The sequence below is a fragment of the Pseudophryne corroboree genome, chromosome 9 (assembly GCF_028390025.1).
Source record: "Pseudophryne corroboree isolate aPseCor3 chromosome 9, aPseCor3.hap2, whole genome shotgun sequence".
Lineage (NCBI taxonomy): Eukaryota > Metazoa > Chordata > Amphibia > Anura > Myobatrachidae > Pseudophryne > Pseudophryne corroboree.
This window is the reverse complement of record NC_086452.1, coordinates 49,452,957-49,470,784: the sequence shown is the minus strand read 5'-3', so window position 1 is coordinate 49,470,784 and position 17,828 is coordinate 49,452,957. Positions and strand designations below refer to the sequence as shown.

Here is a 17,828-nt window from a genome sequence, read left to right as displayed (position 1 = left end):
CACACGCAGTGCTCCCCCCGTCAGTACTAGACACACGCAGTGCTCCCCCCGTCAGTACTAGACACACGCAGTGCTCCCCCCGTCAGTACTAGACACACGCAGTGCTCCCCCCGTCAGTACTAGACACACGCAGTGCTCCCCCCGTCAGTACTAGACACACGCAGTGCTCCCCCCGTCAGTACTAGACACACGCAGTGCTCCCCCCGTCAGTACTAGACACACGCAGTGCTCCCCCCGTCAGTACTAGACACACGCAGTGCTCCCCCCGTCAGTACTAGACACACGCAGTGCTCCCCCCCGTCAGTACTAGACACACGCAGTGCTCCCCCCGTCAGTACTAGACACACGCAGTGCTCCCCCCCGTCAGTACTAGACACACGCAGTGCTCCCCCCCGTCAGTACTAGACACACGCAGTGCTCCCCCCCGTCAGTACTAGACACACGCAGTGCTCCCCCCCGTCAGTACTAGACACACGCAGTGCTCCCCCCGTCAGTACTAGACACACGCAGTGCTCCCCCCGTCAGTACTAGACACACGCAGTGCTCCCCCCCGTCAGTACTAGACACACGCAGTGCTCCCCCCGTCAGTACTAGACACACGCAGTGCTCCCCCCGTCAGTACTAGACACACGCAGTGCTCCCCCCGTCAGTACTAGACACACGCAGTGCTCCCCCCGTCAGTACTAGACACACGCAGTGCTCCCCCCGTCAGTACTAGACACACGCAGTGCTCCCCCCGTCAGTACTAGACACACGCAGTGCTCCCCCCCGTCAGTACTAGACACACGCAGTGCTCCCCCCGTCAGTACTAGACACACGCAGTGCTCCCCCCGTCAGTACTAGACACACGCAGTGCTCCCCCCGTCAGTACTAGACACACGCAGTGCTCCCCCCGTCAGTACTAGACACACGCAGTGCTCCCCCCCGTCAGTACTAGACACACGCAGTGCTCCCCCCGTCAGTACTAGACACACGCAGTGCTCCCCCCGTCAGTACTAGACACACGCAGTGCTCCCCCCGTCAGTACTAGACACACGCAGTGGTCCCCCCCTGTCAGTACTAGACACACGCAGTGCTCCCCCCGTCAGTACTAGACTCACGCAGTGGTCCCCCCCCCCCCCCCCCCGTCAATACTAGACACACGCAGTGCTCCCCCCCGTCAGTACTAGACACACGCAGTGCTCCCCCCGTCAGTACTAGACACACGCAGTGCTCCCCCCCGTCAGTACTAGACACACGCAGTGCTCCCCCCGTCAGTACTAGACACACGCAGTGCTCCCCCCGTCAGTACTAGACACACGCAGTGCTCCCCCCGTCAGTACTAGACACACGCAGTGCTCCCCCCGTCAGTACTAGACACACGCAGTGCTCCCCCCGTCAGTACTAGACACACGCAGTGCTCCCCCCGTCAGTACTAGACACACGCAGTGCTCCCCCCCGTCAGTACTAGACACACGCAGTGCTCCCCCCGTCAGTACTAGACACACGCAGTGCTCCCCCCGTCAGTACTAGACACACGAAGTGCTCCCCCCGTCAGTACTAGACACACGCAGTGCTCCCCCCGTCAGTACTAGACACACGCAGTGGTCCCCCCGTCAGTACTAGACACACGCAGTGGTCCCCCCTGTCAGTACTAGACACACGCAGTGCTCCCCCCGTCAGTACTAGACACACGCAGTGGTCCCCCCCCTGTCAGTACTAGACACACGCAGTGGTCCCCCCCCCCCCCCCGTCAGTACTAGACACACGCAGTGGTCCCCCCCCGTCAATACTAGACACACGCAGTGGTCCCCCCCTGTCAGTACTAGACACACGCAGTGGTCCCCCCCTGTCAGTACTAGACACACGCAGTGGTCCCCCCCCCCCCCGTCAGTACTAGACATACGCAGTGCTCCCCCCCATCAGTACTAGACATACGCAGTGCTCCCCCCGTCAGTACTAGACACACGCAGTGCTCCCCCCGTCAGTACTAGACACACGCAGTGCTCCCCCCGTCAGTACTAGACACACGCAGTGCTCCCCCCCCGTCAGTACTAGACACACGCAGTGCTCCCCCCCGTCAGTACTAGACACACGCAGTGCTCCCCCCCCGTCAGTACTAGACACCCGCAGTGGTCCCGCCGTCAGTACTAGACACCCCCCCGCAGTGACCCTCCCTGTCAGTAGCGGGCACACCCCCACAGTGATCCTCCCTGTCAGTAGCGGGCACACACCCGCAGTGACCCCGTCAGTAGCGAGCACACACCCGCAGTGACCCCCTGTCAGTAGCAGACAGATACCCGCAGTGACCCCGTCAGTAGCAGACACACCCACAGTTAACCTCCCTGTCAGTAGCAGAGACACACCTGCAGTGACCCCGTCAGTAGCAGATACACTCCCGCAGTGATCCCATGACAGTAGCGGGTACACACCCGCAGTGATCCCCTGTCGGTAGCAGCCCCATACCCGCAGTGACCCCCTGTCGGTAGCAGCCCCATACCCGCAGTGACCCCCTGTCAGTAGCAGATACACACCAGCAGTGACCACCTGTCAGTAGCAGATACACACCAGCAGTGACCACCTGTCAGTAGCAGACACACACCCGCAGTGACCACCTGTCAGTAGCAGACACCCCCCCGCAGTGACCCCATCAGTAGCAGACACACCCCCGCAGTGACCCCGTCAGTAGCAGACACACCCCCGCAGTGACCCCGTCAGTAGCAGACACACACCCGCAGTGACCCCGTCAGTAGCAGCCACACACCCGCAGTGACCACCTGTCAGTAGCAGACACCCCCCCGCAGTGACCCCCTGTCAGTAGCAGCCACACACCCGCAGTGACCCCCTGTCAGTAGCAGCCACACACCCGCAGTGACCCCCTGTCAGTAGCAGCCACACACCCGCAGTGACCCCGTCAGTAGCAGCCACACACCCGCAGTGACCCCATCAGTAGCAGCCACACACACACAGTGACCCCCTGTCAGTAGCAGATACACACCCACAGTGACCCCCTGTCAGTAGTAGACACACACCCGCAGTTACCCCCTGTCAGTAGCAGACACACACCCGCAGTGTACCCGTCAGTAGCAGACACACACCCGCAGTGACCCCGTCAGTAGCAGACACACACCCGCAGTGACCCCGTCAGTAGCAGACACACACCCGCAGTTACCCCGTCAGTAGCAGACACACACCCGCAGTTACCCCGTCAGTAGCAGACACACATCCGCAGTGACCCCCTGTCAGTAGCAGACACACACCCCAGTGACCCCGTCAGTAGCAGACACACACCCCAGTTACCCCCTGTCAGTAGCAGACACACACCCGCAGTGACCCCCTGTCAGTAGCAGACACACACCCGCAGTGACCCCCTGTCAGTAGCAGCCACACACCCGCCGTGACCACCTGTCAATAGCAGCCACACACCCGCAGTGACCCACTGTCAGTAGCAGACACACACACCCCAGTGACTCCCCCCTGCACCGGGTGACACATGGCGGCCGCGCTCTGACAGCCCCCGCTCCCCTCACCTCGGGCTCCACCACCTCATGGTAGGCTGGGGGCGGGTCGAAGCCCGTGCTCCTGCCGCTGTCGCCCCGGCTGCCGCTGTCCATGGGCTCGTAGCCGTAGTCCAGCCCGGGCCGCTCGTTGGTCAGCAGCGCCACCGCCTCGTTGATGTCGTTCTTGGCCATACGCAGCGCCTTGCGGATGGCGCCCGGCTCCGAGAAACCCATGCAGAGCAGGGTGGTCATGTGCTGCTCCTCCTCCGTCTCCATGCTGCGCCTCCCCGGGGGCCCGGCCCGCTGCACCTCACACCGGAGATCAGGCTCCGTACCTCACCGGAGCGCCTCTGTGCGCCGCCATCTTCTCCGCCGCCCCGGCCCACGCCCGCCCGGACAGAAGGCGTGGCTACAGGACGTCTCACGTGACTGGCCTGGCCGCCATCTTGTGGTTGGCTGGAGCCTGGAGGCTGGAAAGCGATGACAGACAGATTCACGAGGAGGTGTATCAGACGAGGCTGAAGTTAGCTTCTTATTTGGCCAGCTTCTTATTCACTTCTTATTCGGCTCCAGCTTCTTATTCAGAAATTATTATATTAAAATAAATTAAATAAGGATAGATCACTAAGTTAACATTGCATAAACTTCAAATAGTGTCCCTTACACCAATTGACATGACATTTTGCATTAAACAAAAATGATTTAGGCATGAAAATGGTGGTGAAGCGGGCACAGACACCAGATTTTATCATTTTGAATAAGAAGCTGTAGTTGTGCAAGGGTTAAACAGCGTTGGTCAAAAGATTTGACACTTGAAAATCACACAGGGTGGTCACTTACATATCACCCACTTGCAATTTGCCTTGACCAACAAGCATTTGGGCATGAAAATGGTGGTAAAGAAATAGAGAGTGTGTTTGGGTCAGAGTTGTGTTTTTTCAGAATGGGAGTAATGACTGCATGTTTAAACAGAGATGGAAAGATACCAGTAGAGAGAGAGAGATTACAGATTTTAGTTAAGGTTGGGATAGCCTAAGCACAGGAGACAAACTTTTGCTGACCTGGGAGGGTATAGGATAAAGAGGAGAGGTAGTGGAGTAGGAGGATGAAAAGAGTGTTGATACTTCATCTTCACTTGTGGGATCAAATGAAGAGAAAGTGCCAGAGGGTTCAGATAGGGATTTGAGCAGGTCACTGGCTGAGTTAGAGCATACCATTTCATCTCGGATTTTATCAATCTTATCCTTGAAGTAGGAAGCAAGTTCTTGTGCACGGATAGTAGCTAGTGGGGGAGGTGAGGGAGGGTAAAGAAGTGATTTAAATGTATTAAAAAGTCGCTTGGGGTTGGTGGCATGATAAGAGATGAGAGATTGGAAATATGTTTGTTTGGCAGTGTCCAGGGCCTGACAATAGGAGTGGTAGGTAGCAGGGACGTGCAGTGAGCTAAATAGCTCAGGAGACACTGGCTAGCACCAGAGCCAGATTTACACACAATATATTAGCCAAAGCGTACATCTGGGCATTATACACAGGTGCAGCAGTATAAACTCCTGGAAATTTGGTGAGTTTTGATCAGAGATGTGCGGATAAGTTAGCCAGGTGAGGCACTGCCTCCCCTGCCATAGACTTTTTACTCCAGAGTTTTGGCTATAAAAATTATTAGAATAATGCAAAGAAGATATTTCAAACATAGTCTTTGTATTTTTCATATACTTTATACAGTAAAACCTCTGGCACAAACGTTAGGATGACAGGAAAGGCTCTGCCTCACCTGTCTCACCCCACCGCACGTCACTGGTAGGTAGTCTTATATGTGAGAAAGTCACTTGGATTCTGAGATTTCCGCCACTGACGTTCTGCCTTACGTGACAGTTTTTGTAGGTGTCTGGTTGATTTAGAGTGCCACGGTTGGCATCTAAGCCTACGTGGAGTGTGATGGGTAGCTGGAGCAACTTCATCAAGGGCACTCTCTAGGGTCTGGTGCAGGTGTGATCACATCTCCTCACTCATCTCAAAATATCTCCCTACCAGACCCCTCCGCTCTGCACAAGATCTGCGACTCTCATCCAGATGTATTACCTGTTCCCACTCAAAATTACAGGACTTTACCCGGGCTTCACCCACTCTGTGGAATGCCCTCCCACGCACAATAAGACTCTCCACTAGTCTCCAAACCTTTAAACGTTCCCTGAAAACTCATCTCTTCAGACAAGCCTACCAAATTCCTGACCCACACACATAACCTTCAATGGTTCCCTATCCAGTTACATTCCCTCTGCACAGTCCCCATAACCTCACATTTTGTCTTCCAACATTGCTGGGCAGAGGCGGATTGGGCAGAGGGTTTTCAGGGAAGATTCCCGGTGGGCCGGCGTACCCGCGGGGCCTGTTTTGTTTGAGGACATGTGGTACTTTTTATAGACATAATGAATAAGATGCAAAATAATTTGCATATATGAAAATGACTTTGCCACTTAGCCTGTGATTGCAGATGATCTAGTGCAGGGGTGTCAAAGACAAGGCCCGCGGGCCAAATCCGGCCCGCCAGACCTCGTCTGATGGCCCGCGGTGCCGCCGCCATGAAACCCCCTTCTCCCGAGTGCCCAGCTCGGGGGGGGCGGGGTTTCGCGGAATAACGCGATTGCGTCGTGACGTCACGGCGCAAACGCGTCATTCAACGAAACCCCGTCGGAGGAGGGAGAAGGGAGCCGCGCAGACGAGGAGGGAGAGGCGGCTGAAGAGCGGCGAGAACCGCTTCAAATGTAAGTCAGCCCCTCTCCCTTCCTCTCTTTCTCTCTCTCTCCCTCCTTCCACCACCTGCCACAATGTGTAAAATGGGGACCTGTACCTGCCGCTATGTGTAAAATGGGGACCTGTACCTGCCGCTATGTGTAAAATGGGGACCTGTGCCTGCCACAATGTGTAAAATGGGGACCTGTGCCTGCCACAATGTGTAAAATGGGGACCTGTACCTGCCGCTATGTGTAAAATGGGGACCTGTGCCTGCCGCAATGTGTAAAATGGGGACCTGTGCCTGCCGCAATGTGTAAAATGGGGACCTGTGCACTATAAAAGGGGGCACATGGCTGGGCACTATAAAAGGGGGCACATGGCTGGGCACTTTAAAAGGGGGCAGATGGCTGGGCACATATAAGGCAGGTGGAGCGGTAAATTTTGGATAGACCTACAGATACAACCGGCCCTTTGATGGGGACCAAACTGCTGATGCGGCCCCCGATGAATTTGAGTTTGACACCCCTGATCTAGTGTATGCTCTGTCTGCCTGCTTGGCTGACATATAAGATTGAATAGTGATTGGGATACGGTTGGTGTAATAAGCAAGAAAATATATCTTTCTAAAGAATTATATAGTTTCCTAAATTCTGAAGGTGTATCATATAATGTGCTCATAATATTTAATTTGATTTCTTTTTAACTTCCCCCTTGATGCTAGACATCCCCACTATCTGGAAAGTCTTGGGGGAAGGGTGCTGCTGCCATGGCCCATGGCTAGACCTTACACCTCTGGTGCTACCCATGTGGGGCCACTAGTACAAATTTTTCCAGGGCCGCTTTTTGTTCCCAATCCGCCCCTGTTGCTGGGTGATCATATCATACAACCCACTAAGAACCTAGCAATCTGGGGAAACATTATGTAACAGGTGTCATCTATCCTTGTGTATCAATACCTATTTCCCTCTAGATTGTAAGCTTGCGAGCAGGGCCTTCCTACCGCTATGTCTGTCTTTGCCCTGTTTTGTTCTATAACTGTTGTTCTAATTGTAAAGCGCAACGGAATATGCTGCGCTATATAAGAAACTGCTAATAAATAAATAAATAATAAATAAAGCGGGCACAGACACCAGATTTCATCATTTTGAATAAGAAGCTGTAGCTGTGCAAAGGTTAAACAGCGTTGGTCAACAGATTTGACACTTGAAACTCACACAGGGTGGTCACTTACATATCACCCACCTGCAAGTTACCTTGACCAACAAGCATTTGGGCATGAAAATGGTGATAAAGCGGGCACGGACACCAGATTTCATAATTTTGAATAAGAAGCTGTAGCTGTGCAAAGGTTAAACAGCGTTGGTCAACAGATTTGACACTTGAAACTCACACAGGGTGGTCACTTACATATCACCCACCTGCAAGTTACCTTGACCAACAAGCATTTGGGCATGAAAATGGTGGTAAAGCGGGCACAGACACCAGATTTCATCATTTTGAATAAGAAGCTGTAGTTGTGCAAAGGTTAAACAGCGTTGGTCAACAGTTTTGACACTTGAAACTCACACAGGGTGGTCACTTACATATCACCCACTCGCAAGTTGCCTTGACCAACAAGCATATGGGCATGAAAATGGTGGTAAAGCGGGCACAGACACCACTTGCATCATTTTGAATAAGAAGCTGTAGTTGTGCAAGGGTTAAACAGCGTTGGTCAAAAGCTTTGACACTTGAAACTCACACAGGGTGGTCACTTACATATCACCCACTTGCAAGTTGCCTTGACCAACAAGCATTTGGGTATGAAAATGGTGGTAAAGCGGGCACAGACACCAGATTTCATCATTTTGAATAAGAAGCTGTAGCTGTGCAAAGGTTAAACAGCGTTGGTCAACAGATTTGACACTTGAAACTCACACAGGGTGGTCACTTACATATCACCCACTTGCAACTTGCCTTGACCAACAAGCATTTGGGCATGAAAATGGTGGTAAAGCGGGCACAGACACCAGATTTCATAATTTTGAAGAAGAAGCTGTTGTTGTGCAAAGGTTAAACAGCGTTGGTCAAAAGATTTGACACTTGAAACTCACACAGGGTGGTCACTTACATATCACCGACATGCAATTTGCCTTGACCAACAAGCATTTGGGCATGAAAATGGTGTAAAGCGGGCACAGACACCAGATTTCATCATTTTGAATAAGAAGCTGTAGTTGTGCATAGTGATGTGCACCGGACATTTTTCGGGTTTTGAGTTTTGGTTTTGGATTCGGTTCCGCGGCCGTGTTTTGGATTCGGACGCGTTTTGGCAAAACCTCCCTGAAAATTTTTTGTTGGATTCGGGTGTTTTTTTACAAAAAAAAACTCAAAAACAGCTTAAATCATAGAATTTGGGGGTAATTTTGATCCCATAGTATTATTAACCTCAATAACCATAATTTCCACTCATTTCCAGTCTATTCTGAACACCTCACACCTCACAATATTATTTTTAGTCCTAAAATTTGCACCGAGGTAGCTGGATGACTAAGCTAAGCAACCCAAGTGGCTGACACACACACCTGGCCCATCTAGGAGTGGCACTGCAGTGTCAGACAGGATGGCAGATTAAAAAAATTGTCCCCAAACAGCACATGATGCAAAGAAAAAAAGAGGCACAATGAGGTAGCTGTGTGACTAAGCTAAGCGACCCAAGTGGCCGACACAAACACCTGGCCCATCTAGGAGTGGCACTGCAGTGTCAGACAGGATGGCACTTAAAAAAATAGTCCCCAAACAGCACATGATGCAAAGAAAAAAAGAGGTGCACCATAGTCGCTGGATGGCTAAGCTAAGCGACCCAAGTGGCCGACATAAACACCTGGCCCATCTTGGAGTGGCACTGCAGTGTCAGACAGGATGGCAGATTAAAAAAATTGTCCCCAAACAGCACATGATGCAAAGAAAAAAAGAGGTGCACTAAGGTCGCTGGATGGCTAAGCTAAGCGACCCAACTGGCCGACACAAACATCTGGCCCATCTAGGAGTGGCACTGCAGTTTTCTAGCGAGAGGATGAGTGCTTCCATCCTCATGTGAAGCTGAACCACTAGCCATGAACATAGGCCAGGCCCTCAGCCGTTCCTTGCCACTCCGTGTCGTAAATGGCACATTGGCAAGTTTACACTTCTCAGACGATTTTGATTTAGATTTTTGGGTCATTTTACTTAGCTTTATTTTTTTGGATTTTACATGCTCTCTACTATGACATTGGTCATCGGCCTTGGCAGACGACGTTGATGGCATTTCATCATCTCGGCCATGACTAGTGGCAGCAGCTTCAGCACGAGGTGGAAGTGGATCTTGATCTTTCCCTATTTTACCCTCCACATTTTTGTTCTCCATTTTTTAATGTGTGGAATTATATGCTAGTAATATATCAATAGCAATGGCCTACTACTATATATACTGCGCACAAAAACTTAAATGCACCACAGGTATGGATGGATAGTATACTTGACGACACAGAGGTAGGTAGAGCAGTGGCCTACTGTACCGTACTGCTATATATTATATACTGATGGTCAGCAAAATGATGCACTGTCCTACTACTATATATATACTGCGCACAAAAACTTAAATGCACCACAGGTATGGATAGATAGTATACTTGACGACACAGAGGTAGGTAGAGCAGTGGCCTACTGTACAATACTGCTATATATTATATACTGGTGGTCAGCAAAATTATGCACTGTCCTACTACTATATATATACTGCGCACAAAAACTTAAATGCACCACAGGTATGGATGGATAGTATACTTGATGACACAGAGGTAGGTAGAGCAGTGGCCTACTGTACTGTACTGCTATATATTATATACTGGTGGTCAGCAAAATGATGCACTGTCCTACTACTATATATATACTGCGCACAAAAACTTAAATGCACCACAGGTATGGATGGCTAGTATACTTGACGACACAGAGGTAGGTAGAGCAGTGGCCTACTGTACCGTACTGCTATATATTATATACTGTCCTACTACTATATATATATACTGCCCACAAAAACTTAAATGTACCACAGGTATGGATGGATAGTATACTTGACGACACAGAGGTAGGTAGAGCAGTGGCCTACTATACTGTACTGCTATATATTATACACTGGTGGTCAGCAAAATGATGCACTGTCCTACTACTATATATATACTGCGCACAAAAACTTAAATGCACCACAGGTATGGATAGTATACTTGACGACACAGAGGTAGGTAGAGCAGTGGCCTACTGTTCCGTACTACTATTATATACTGGTGGTCAGCAAAATTATGCACTGTACTCCTATATACTACAGTGCAGCACAGATATGGAGCGTTTTTCAGGCAGAGAACGTATAATACTGGTGGTCACTGGTCAGCAAAACTCTGCACTGTCCTCCTCCTATATAATACTGGTGGTCCCCAGTCCCCACAATAAAGCACACTGAGCACAGATATTTGCAGCACACTGCGCACAGATATGGAGCGTTTTTCAGGCAGAGAACATAGATATTTGCAGCACACTGAGCACAGATATTTGCAGCACACTGAGCACAGATATTTGCAGCTCACAGAGCAGAGATATTTGCAGCACACTGAACAAACTGAGAGAACGCCAGCCACGTCCTCTCCCTATCATCTCCAATGCACAAGTGAAAATGGCGGCGACGCGCGGCTCCTTATATAGAATACGAATCTCGCGAGAATCCGACAGCGGGATGATGACGTTCGGGCGCGCTCGGGTTAACCGAGCAAGGCGTGAGGATCCGAGTTTGCCTCGGAACCGTGTAAAATGGGTGAAGTTCGGGGGGGTTCGGATTCCGAGGAACCGAACCCGCTCATCACTATGCAGAACTACAGCTTCTTATTCAAAATGATAAATCTGGTGTCTGTGCCCGCATTACCACCATTTTCATGCCCAAATGCTTGTTGGTCAAGGCAAATTGCAAGTGGGTGATATGTAAGTGACCACCCTGTGTGAGTTTCAAGTGTCAAATCTTTTGACCAACGCTGTTTAACCCTTGCACAACTACAGCTTCTTATTCAAAATAATGAAATCTGGTGTCTGTGCCCGCATTACCACCATTTTCATGCCCAAATGCTTGTTGGTCAAGGCAAATTGCAAGTGGGTGATATGTAAGTTACCACCCTGTGTGAGTTTCAAGTGTCAAATCTGTTGACCAACGCTGTTTAACCCTTGCACAGCTACAGCTTCTTATTCAAAATGATGAAATCTGGTGTCTGTGCCCGCTTTACCACCATTTTCATGCCCAAATGCTTGTTGGTCAAGACAAACTGCAAGTGGGTGATATGTAAGTGACCACCCTGTGTGAGTTTCAAGTGTCAAATCTGTTGACCAACGCTGTTTAACCCTTGCACAGCTACAGCTTCTTATTCAAAATGATGAAATCTGGTGTCTGTGCCCGCTTTACCACCATTTTCATGCCTAAATCATTTTTATTTAATGCAAAATGTCATGTAAATTGGTGTAAGGGACACTATTTGAAGTTTATGCAATGTTAACTTAGTGATCTATCCTTATTTAATTTATTTTAATATAATAATTTTTGAATAAGAAGCTAGAGCCGAATAAGAAGTGAATAAGAAGCTGGCCGAATAAGAAGCTAACTTCAGCCTCGTGTGTATCAGTGCATCTGTGTGCCGAGAGGACTGGTCAATCAGTGGAGGTGGATGTCCTTAGCAACCACTCAGCTTTTATATATAAATACAGTATATATATATATATATATATATATTATAGTACAGTCTAAAATTATAACTAGCTGCTGATTGGTTACTGTGGGCAACTTCTGCGCTTATTTTGGTTAGAATATTTGATACATCTCCCCCTAATAAAATGCTGGTTAAAATGCTCTCAGTAGTTATTATACATGCCGTCTCCCAGCAGTACAGGTGTTCATTATGGCTTGCAGCTCTTTATGCTGTTATATTGCCACACTGAGGGCGGCTGACGATGATCTCCCAGGGGGTAGTAGAACTTCCATGTATGATTAGTGATGTGCACCGGACATTTTTCGGGTTCTGTGTTTTGGTTTTGGATTCGGTTCCGCGGCCGTGTTTTGGATTCGGACGCGTTTTGGCAAAACCTCCCTGAAATTTTTTTGTCGGATACGGGTGTGTTTTGGATTCGGGTGTTTTTTTTACAAAAAACCCTCAAAAACAGCTTAAATCATAGAATTTGGTGGTCATTTTGATCCCATAGTATTATTAACCTCAATAACCATAATTTACACTCATTTCCAGTCTATTCTGAACACTGAACACCTCACAATATTATTTTTAGTCCTAAAATTTGCACCGAGGTCGCTGGATGGCTAAGCTAAGCGACCCAAGTGGGCGACACAAACACCTGGCCCATCTAGGAGTGGCACTGCAGTGTCAGACAGGATGGCACTTCAAAAAAACAGTCCCCAAACAGCACATGATGCAAAGAAAAAAAGAGGCGCACCAAGGTCGCTGTGTGACTAAGCTAAGCGACACAAGTGGCCGACACAAACACCTGGCCCATCTAGGAGTGGCACTGCAGTGTCAGGCAGGATGGCAAAAATTGTCCCCAAACAGCACATGATGCAAAGAAAAAAAGAGGCGCACCAAGGTCGCTGTGTGACTAAGCTAAGCAACACAAGTGGCCGACACAAACACCTGGCCCATCTAGGAGTGGCTCTGGAGTGTCAGGCAGGATGGCACTTCAAAAAAATTGTCCCCAAACAGCACATGATGCAAAGAAAAAAAGAGGCACACCAAGGTCGCTGTGTGACTAAGCTAAGCGACACAAGTGGCCGACACAAACACCTGGCCCATCTAGGAGTGGCAATGCAGTGTCAGGCAGGATGGCACTTCAAAAAAATTGTCCCCAAACAGCACATGATGCAAAGAAAAAAAGAGGCGCACCAAGGTCGCTGTGTGACTAAGCTAAGCGACACAAGTGGCCGACACAAACACCTGGCCCATCTAGGAGTGGCACTGCAGTGTCAGGCAGGATGGCACTTCAAAAAAATTGTCCCCAAACAGCACATGATGCAAAGAAAAAAAGAGGCGCACCAAGGTCGCTGTGTGACTAAGCTAAGCGACACAAGTGGCCGACACAAACACCTGGCCCATCTAGGAGTGGCACCGCAGTGTCAGGCAGGATGGCACTTCAAAAAAATTGTCCCCAAACAGCACATGATGCAAAGAAAAATGAAAGAAAAAAGAGGTTCAAGATGGAATTGTCCTTGGGCCCTCCCACCCACCCTTATGTTGTATAAACAGGACATGCACACTTTAACGAACCCATCATTTCAGCGACAGGGTCTGCCACACGACTGTGACTGAAATGACTGGTTGGTTTGGGCCCCCACCAGAGCCGGCCTTAGGCATAGGCAAACTAGGCAATTGCCTAGGGCATTTGGTATGCTTAGGGGCACCAGCAGCTTCTGCTGATTAAAATGATATGCGGCATGCCTATATTCTGTGTGTGACTGCGGCTGTATCTGCATACGAAATGCTATGTTACAGTGTATTCCTGAAAATCACTGTACTATAGCATTTCATATGCAGATACAGCCGCAGTTGCACACAGAATATAGGCATGCTGCATATCATTTTAATCAGCAGAAGCTGCTTGTGCATCCTAGCCACATAGTAATGCAAATAATATGATGCATTTTCATAAACAAAAGGCGCCCGACGTTAGCAGAGCTGCCAGCTGACTCATGCCAGGCATCTCCTGCAGAACCAGTGGCGGTGCTAGGGGGCACCAGCCAAAATCTTGCCTAGGGCATCATATTGGTTAGGGCCGGCTCTGGCCCCCACCAAAAAAGAAGCAATCAATCTCTCCTTGCACAAACTGGCTCTACAGAGGCAAGATGTCCACCTCATCATCATCCTCCGATTCCTCACCCCTTTCACTGTGTACATCCCCCTCCTCACAGATTATTAATTCGTCCCCACTGGAATCCAACATCTCAGGTCCCTGTGTACTTTCTGGAGGCAATTGCTGCTGGTGAATGTCTCCACGGAGGAATTGATTATAATTCATTTTGATGAACATCATCTTCTCCACATTTTCTGGAAGTAACCTCGTACGCCGATTGCTGACAAGGTGAGCGGCTGCACTAAACACTCTTTCGGAGTACACACTGGAGGGAGGGCAACTTAGGTAGAATAAAGCCAGTTTGTGCAAGGGCCTCCAAATTGCCTCTTTTTCCTGCCAGTATACGTACGGACTGTCTGACGTGCCTACTTGGATGCGGTCACTCATATAATCCTCCACCATTCTTTCAATGGTGAGAGAATCATATGCAGTGACAGTAGACGACATGTCAGTAATCGTTGGCAGGTCCTTCAGTCCGGACCAGATGTCAGCACTCGCTCCAGACTGCCCTGCATCACCGCCAGCGGGTGGGCTCGGAATTCTTAGCCTTTTCCTCGCAGCCCCAGTTGCGGGAGAATGTGAAGGAGGAGATGTTGACGGGTCACGTTCCGCTTGACTTGACAATTTTCTCACCAGCAGGTCTTTGAACCTCTGCAAACTTGTGTCTGCCGGAAAGAGAGATACAACGTAGGTTTTAAATCTAGGATCGAGCACGGTGGCCAAAATGTAGTGCTCTGATTTCAACAGATTGACCACCCGTGAATCCTGGTTAAGCGAATTAAGGGCTCCATCCACAAGTCCCACATGCCTAGCGGAATCGCTCTGTTTTAGCTCCTCCTTCAATGTCTCCAGCTTCTTCTGCAATAGCCTGATGAGGGGAATGACCTGACTCAGGCTGGCAGTGTCTGAACTGACTTCACGTGTGGCAAGTTCAAAGGGTTGCAGAACCTTGCACAACGTTGAAATCATTCTCTACTGCGCTTGAGTCAGGTTCATTCCCCCTCCTTGCCTATATCGTGGGCAGATGTATAGGCTTGAATGGCCTTTTGCTGCTCCTCCATCCTCTGAAGCATATAGAGGGTTGAATTCCACCTCGTTACCATCTCTTGCTTCAGATGATGGCAGGGCAGGTTCAGGAATGTTTGGTGGTGCTCCAGTCTTCGGCACGCGGTGGCTGAATGCCGAAAGTGGCCCGCAATTCTTCGGGCCACCGACAGCATCTCTTGCACGCCCCTGTCGTTTTTTAAATAATTCTGCACCACCAAATTCAATGTATGTGCAAAACATGGGATGTGCTGGAATTTGCCCAGATGTAATGCACGCACAATATTGGTGGCGTTGTCCGATGTCACAAATCCCCAGGAGAGTCCAATTGGGGTAAGCCATTCTGTGATGATGTTCCTCAGTTTCCGTAAGAGGTTGTCAGCTGTGTGCCTCTTATGGAAAGCGGTGATACAAAGCGTAGCCTGCCTAGGAACGAATTGGCATTTGTGAGATGCTGCTACTGGTGCCGCCGCTGCTGTTCTTGCTGCGGGAGGCAATACATCTACCCAGTGGGCTGTCACAGTCATATAGTCCTGAGTCTGCCCTGCTCCACTTGTCCACATGTCCGTGGTTAAGTGGACATTGGGTACAACTGCATTTTTTAGGACACTGGTGAGTCTTTTTCTGAGGTCTGTGTACATTTTCGGTATCGCCTGCCTAGAGAAATGGAACCTAGATGGTATTTGGTACCGGGGACACAGGACACAGTACCTCAATCAAGTCTCTAGTTGCATCTGAATCAACGGTGGATACCGGAACCACGTTTCTCACCGCCCAGGCTGCCAAGGCCTGAGTTATCCGCTTTGCAGCAGGATGACTGCTGTGATATTTCATCTTCCTCGCAAAGGACTGTTGGACAGTCAATTGCTTACTGGAAGTAGTACAAGTGGTCTTCTGACTTCCCCTCTGGGATGACGATCGACTCCCAGCAGCAACAACAGCAGCACCAGCAGCAGTAGGCGTTACACTCACGGATGCATCGGAGGAATCCCAGGCAGGAGAGGACTCGTCAGACTTGCCAGTGACATGGCCTGCAGGACTATTGGCTTTCCTGTGTAAGGTGGAAATTGACACTGAGGGAGTTGGTGGTGTGGTTTGCAGGAGCTTGGTTACAACAAGAGGAAGGGATTTAGTGGTCAGTGGACTGCTTCCGCTGTCATCCAAAGTTTTTGAACTTGTCACTGACTTATGATGAATGCGCTGCAGGTGATGTATAAGGGAGGATGTTCCGAGGTGGTTAACGTCCTTACCCCTACTTACTACAGCTTGACAAAGGCAACACATGGCTTGACACCTGTTGTCCGCATTTGTGTTGAAATAATTCCACACTGAAGAGCTGATTTTTTTTTTGTAGTTTGACCAGGCATGTCAATGGCCATATTCGTCCCACGGACAACAGGTGTCTCCCCGGGTGCCTGACTTAAACAAACCACCTCACCATCAGAATCCTCCTTGTCAATTTCCTCCCCAGCGCCAGCAACACCCATATCCTCATCCTGGTGTACTTCAACAGTGACATCTTCAATTTGACTATCAGGAACTGGACTGCTGGTGCTCCTTCCAGCACTTGCAGGGGGCGTGCCAAATGGTGGAAGGCGCAAGCTCTTCCCGTCCAGTGTTGGGAAGGTCAGGCATCGCAACCGACACAATTGGACTCTCCTTGGGGATTTGTGATTTAGAAGAATGCACAGTTCTTTGCTGTGCTTTTGCCAGCTTAAGTCTTTTAATTATTCTAGCGAGAGGATGAGTGCTTCCATCCTCATGTGAATCTGAACCACTAGCCATGAACATAAGCCAGGGCCTCAGCCGTTCCTTGCCACTCCGTGTCGTAAATGGCATATTTGCAAGTTTACGCTTCTCATCAGACGCTTTCAATTTTGATTTTTGGGTAATTTTACTGAACTTTTGTTTTTTGGATTTTACATGCTCTCTACTATGACATTGGGCATCGGCCTTGGCAAACGACGTTGATGGCATTTCATCGTCTCGGCCATGACTAGTGGCAGCAGCTTCAGCACGAGGTGGAAGTGGATCTTGATCTTTCCCTATTTTAACCTCCACATTTTTGTTCTCCATTTTTTAATGTGTGGAATTATATGCCAGTATCAATAGCAATGGCCTACTACTATATATACTGCGCACAACTGAAATGCACCACAGGTATGGATGGATAGTATACTTGACGACACAGAGGTAGGTACAGCAGTGGCCTACTATACCGTAATGCTATATATTATATACTGGTGGTCAGCAAACTGTGCAAAACTGAAATGCACCACAGGTATGGATGGATAGTATACTTGACGACACAGAGGTAGGTACAGCAGTGGCCTACTGTACCGTAATGCTATATATTATATACTGGTGGTCAGCAAACTGTGAAAAACTGAAATGCACCACAGGTATGGATGGATAGTATACTTGACGACACAGAGGTAGGTACAGCAGTGGCCTACTGTACCGTAATGCTATATATTATATACTGGGTGGTCAGCAAACTGTGCAAAACTGAAATGCACCACAGGTATGGATGGATAGTATACTTGACGACACAGAGGTAGGTACAGCAGTGGCCTACTGTACCATAATGCTATATATTATATACTGGTTGTCAGATTGTGTTTGGGCTGTGTCCCCGGAGGGGGCGCTAGTGGGTCAGTGGAGGTAGAT

General features: G+C 49.4%; 1 protein-coding gene across 2 annotated transcripts in view; it reads right to left on the bottom strand.

Annotated features, from left to right (window-relative positions):
- The window catches only part of USP24 (ubiquitin specific peptidase 24), a 233,216-nt gene extending 229,306 nt beyond the window's left edge, over positions 1-3,910 (bottom strand). For both annotated transcript variants that reach the window (XM_063939298.1, XM_063939299.1), the window contains exon 1: positions 3,510-3,910. In XM_063939298.1, the coding sequence (XP_063795368.1) occupies positions 3,510-3,755 (246 nt within the window). In that variant the 5' untranslated portion in view covers positions 3,756-3,910. The remainder of the gene's footprint in view (positions 1-3,509) is intronic.
- Positions 3,911-17,828: the final 13,918 nt, after the last annotated feature.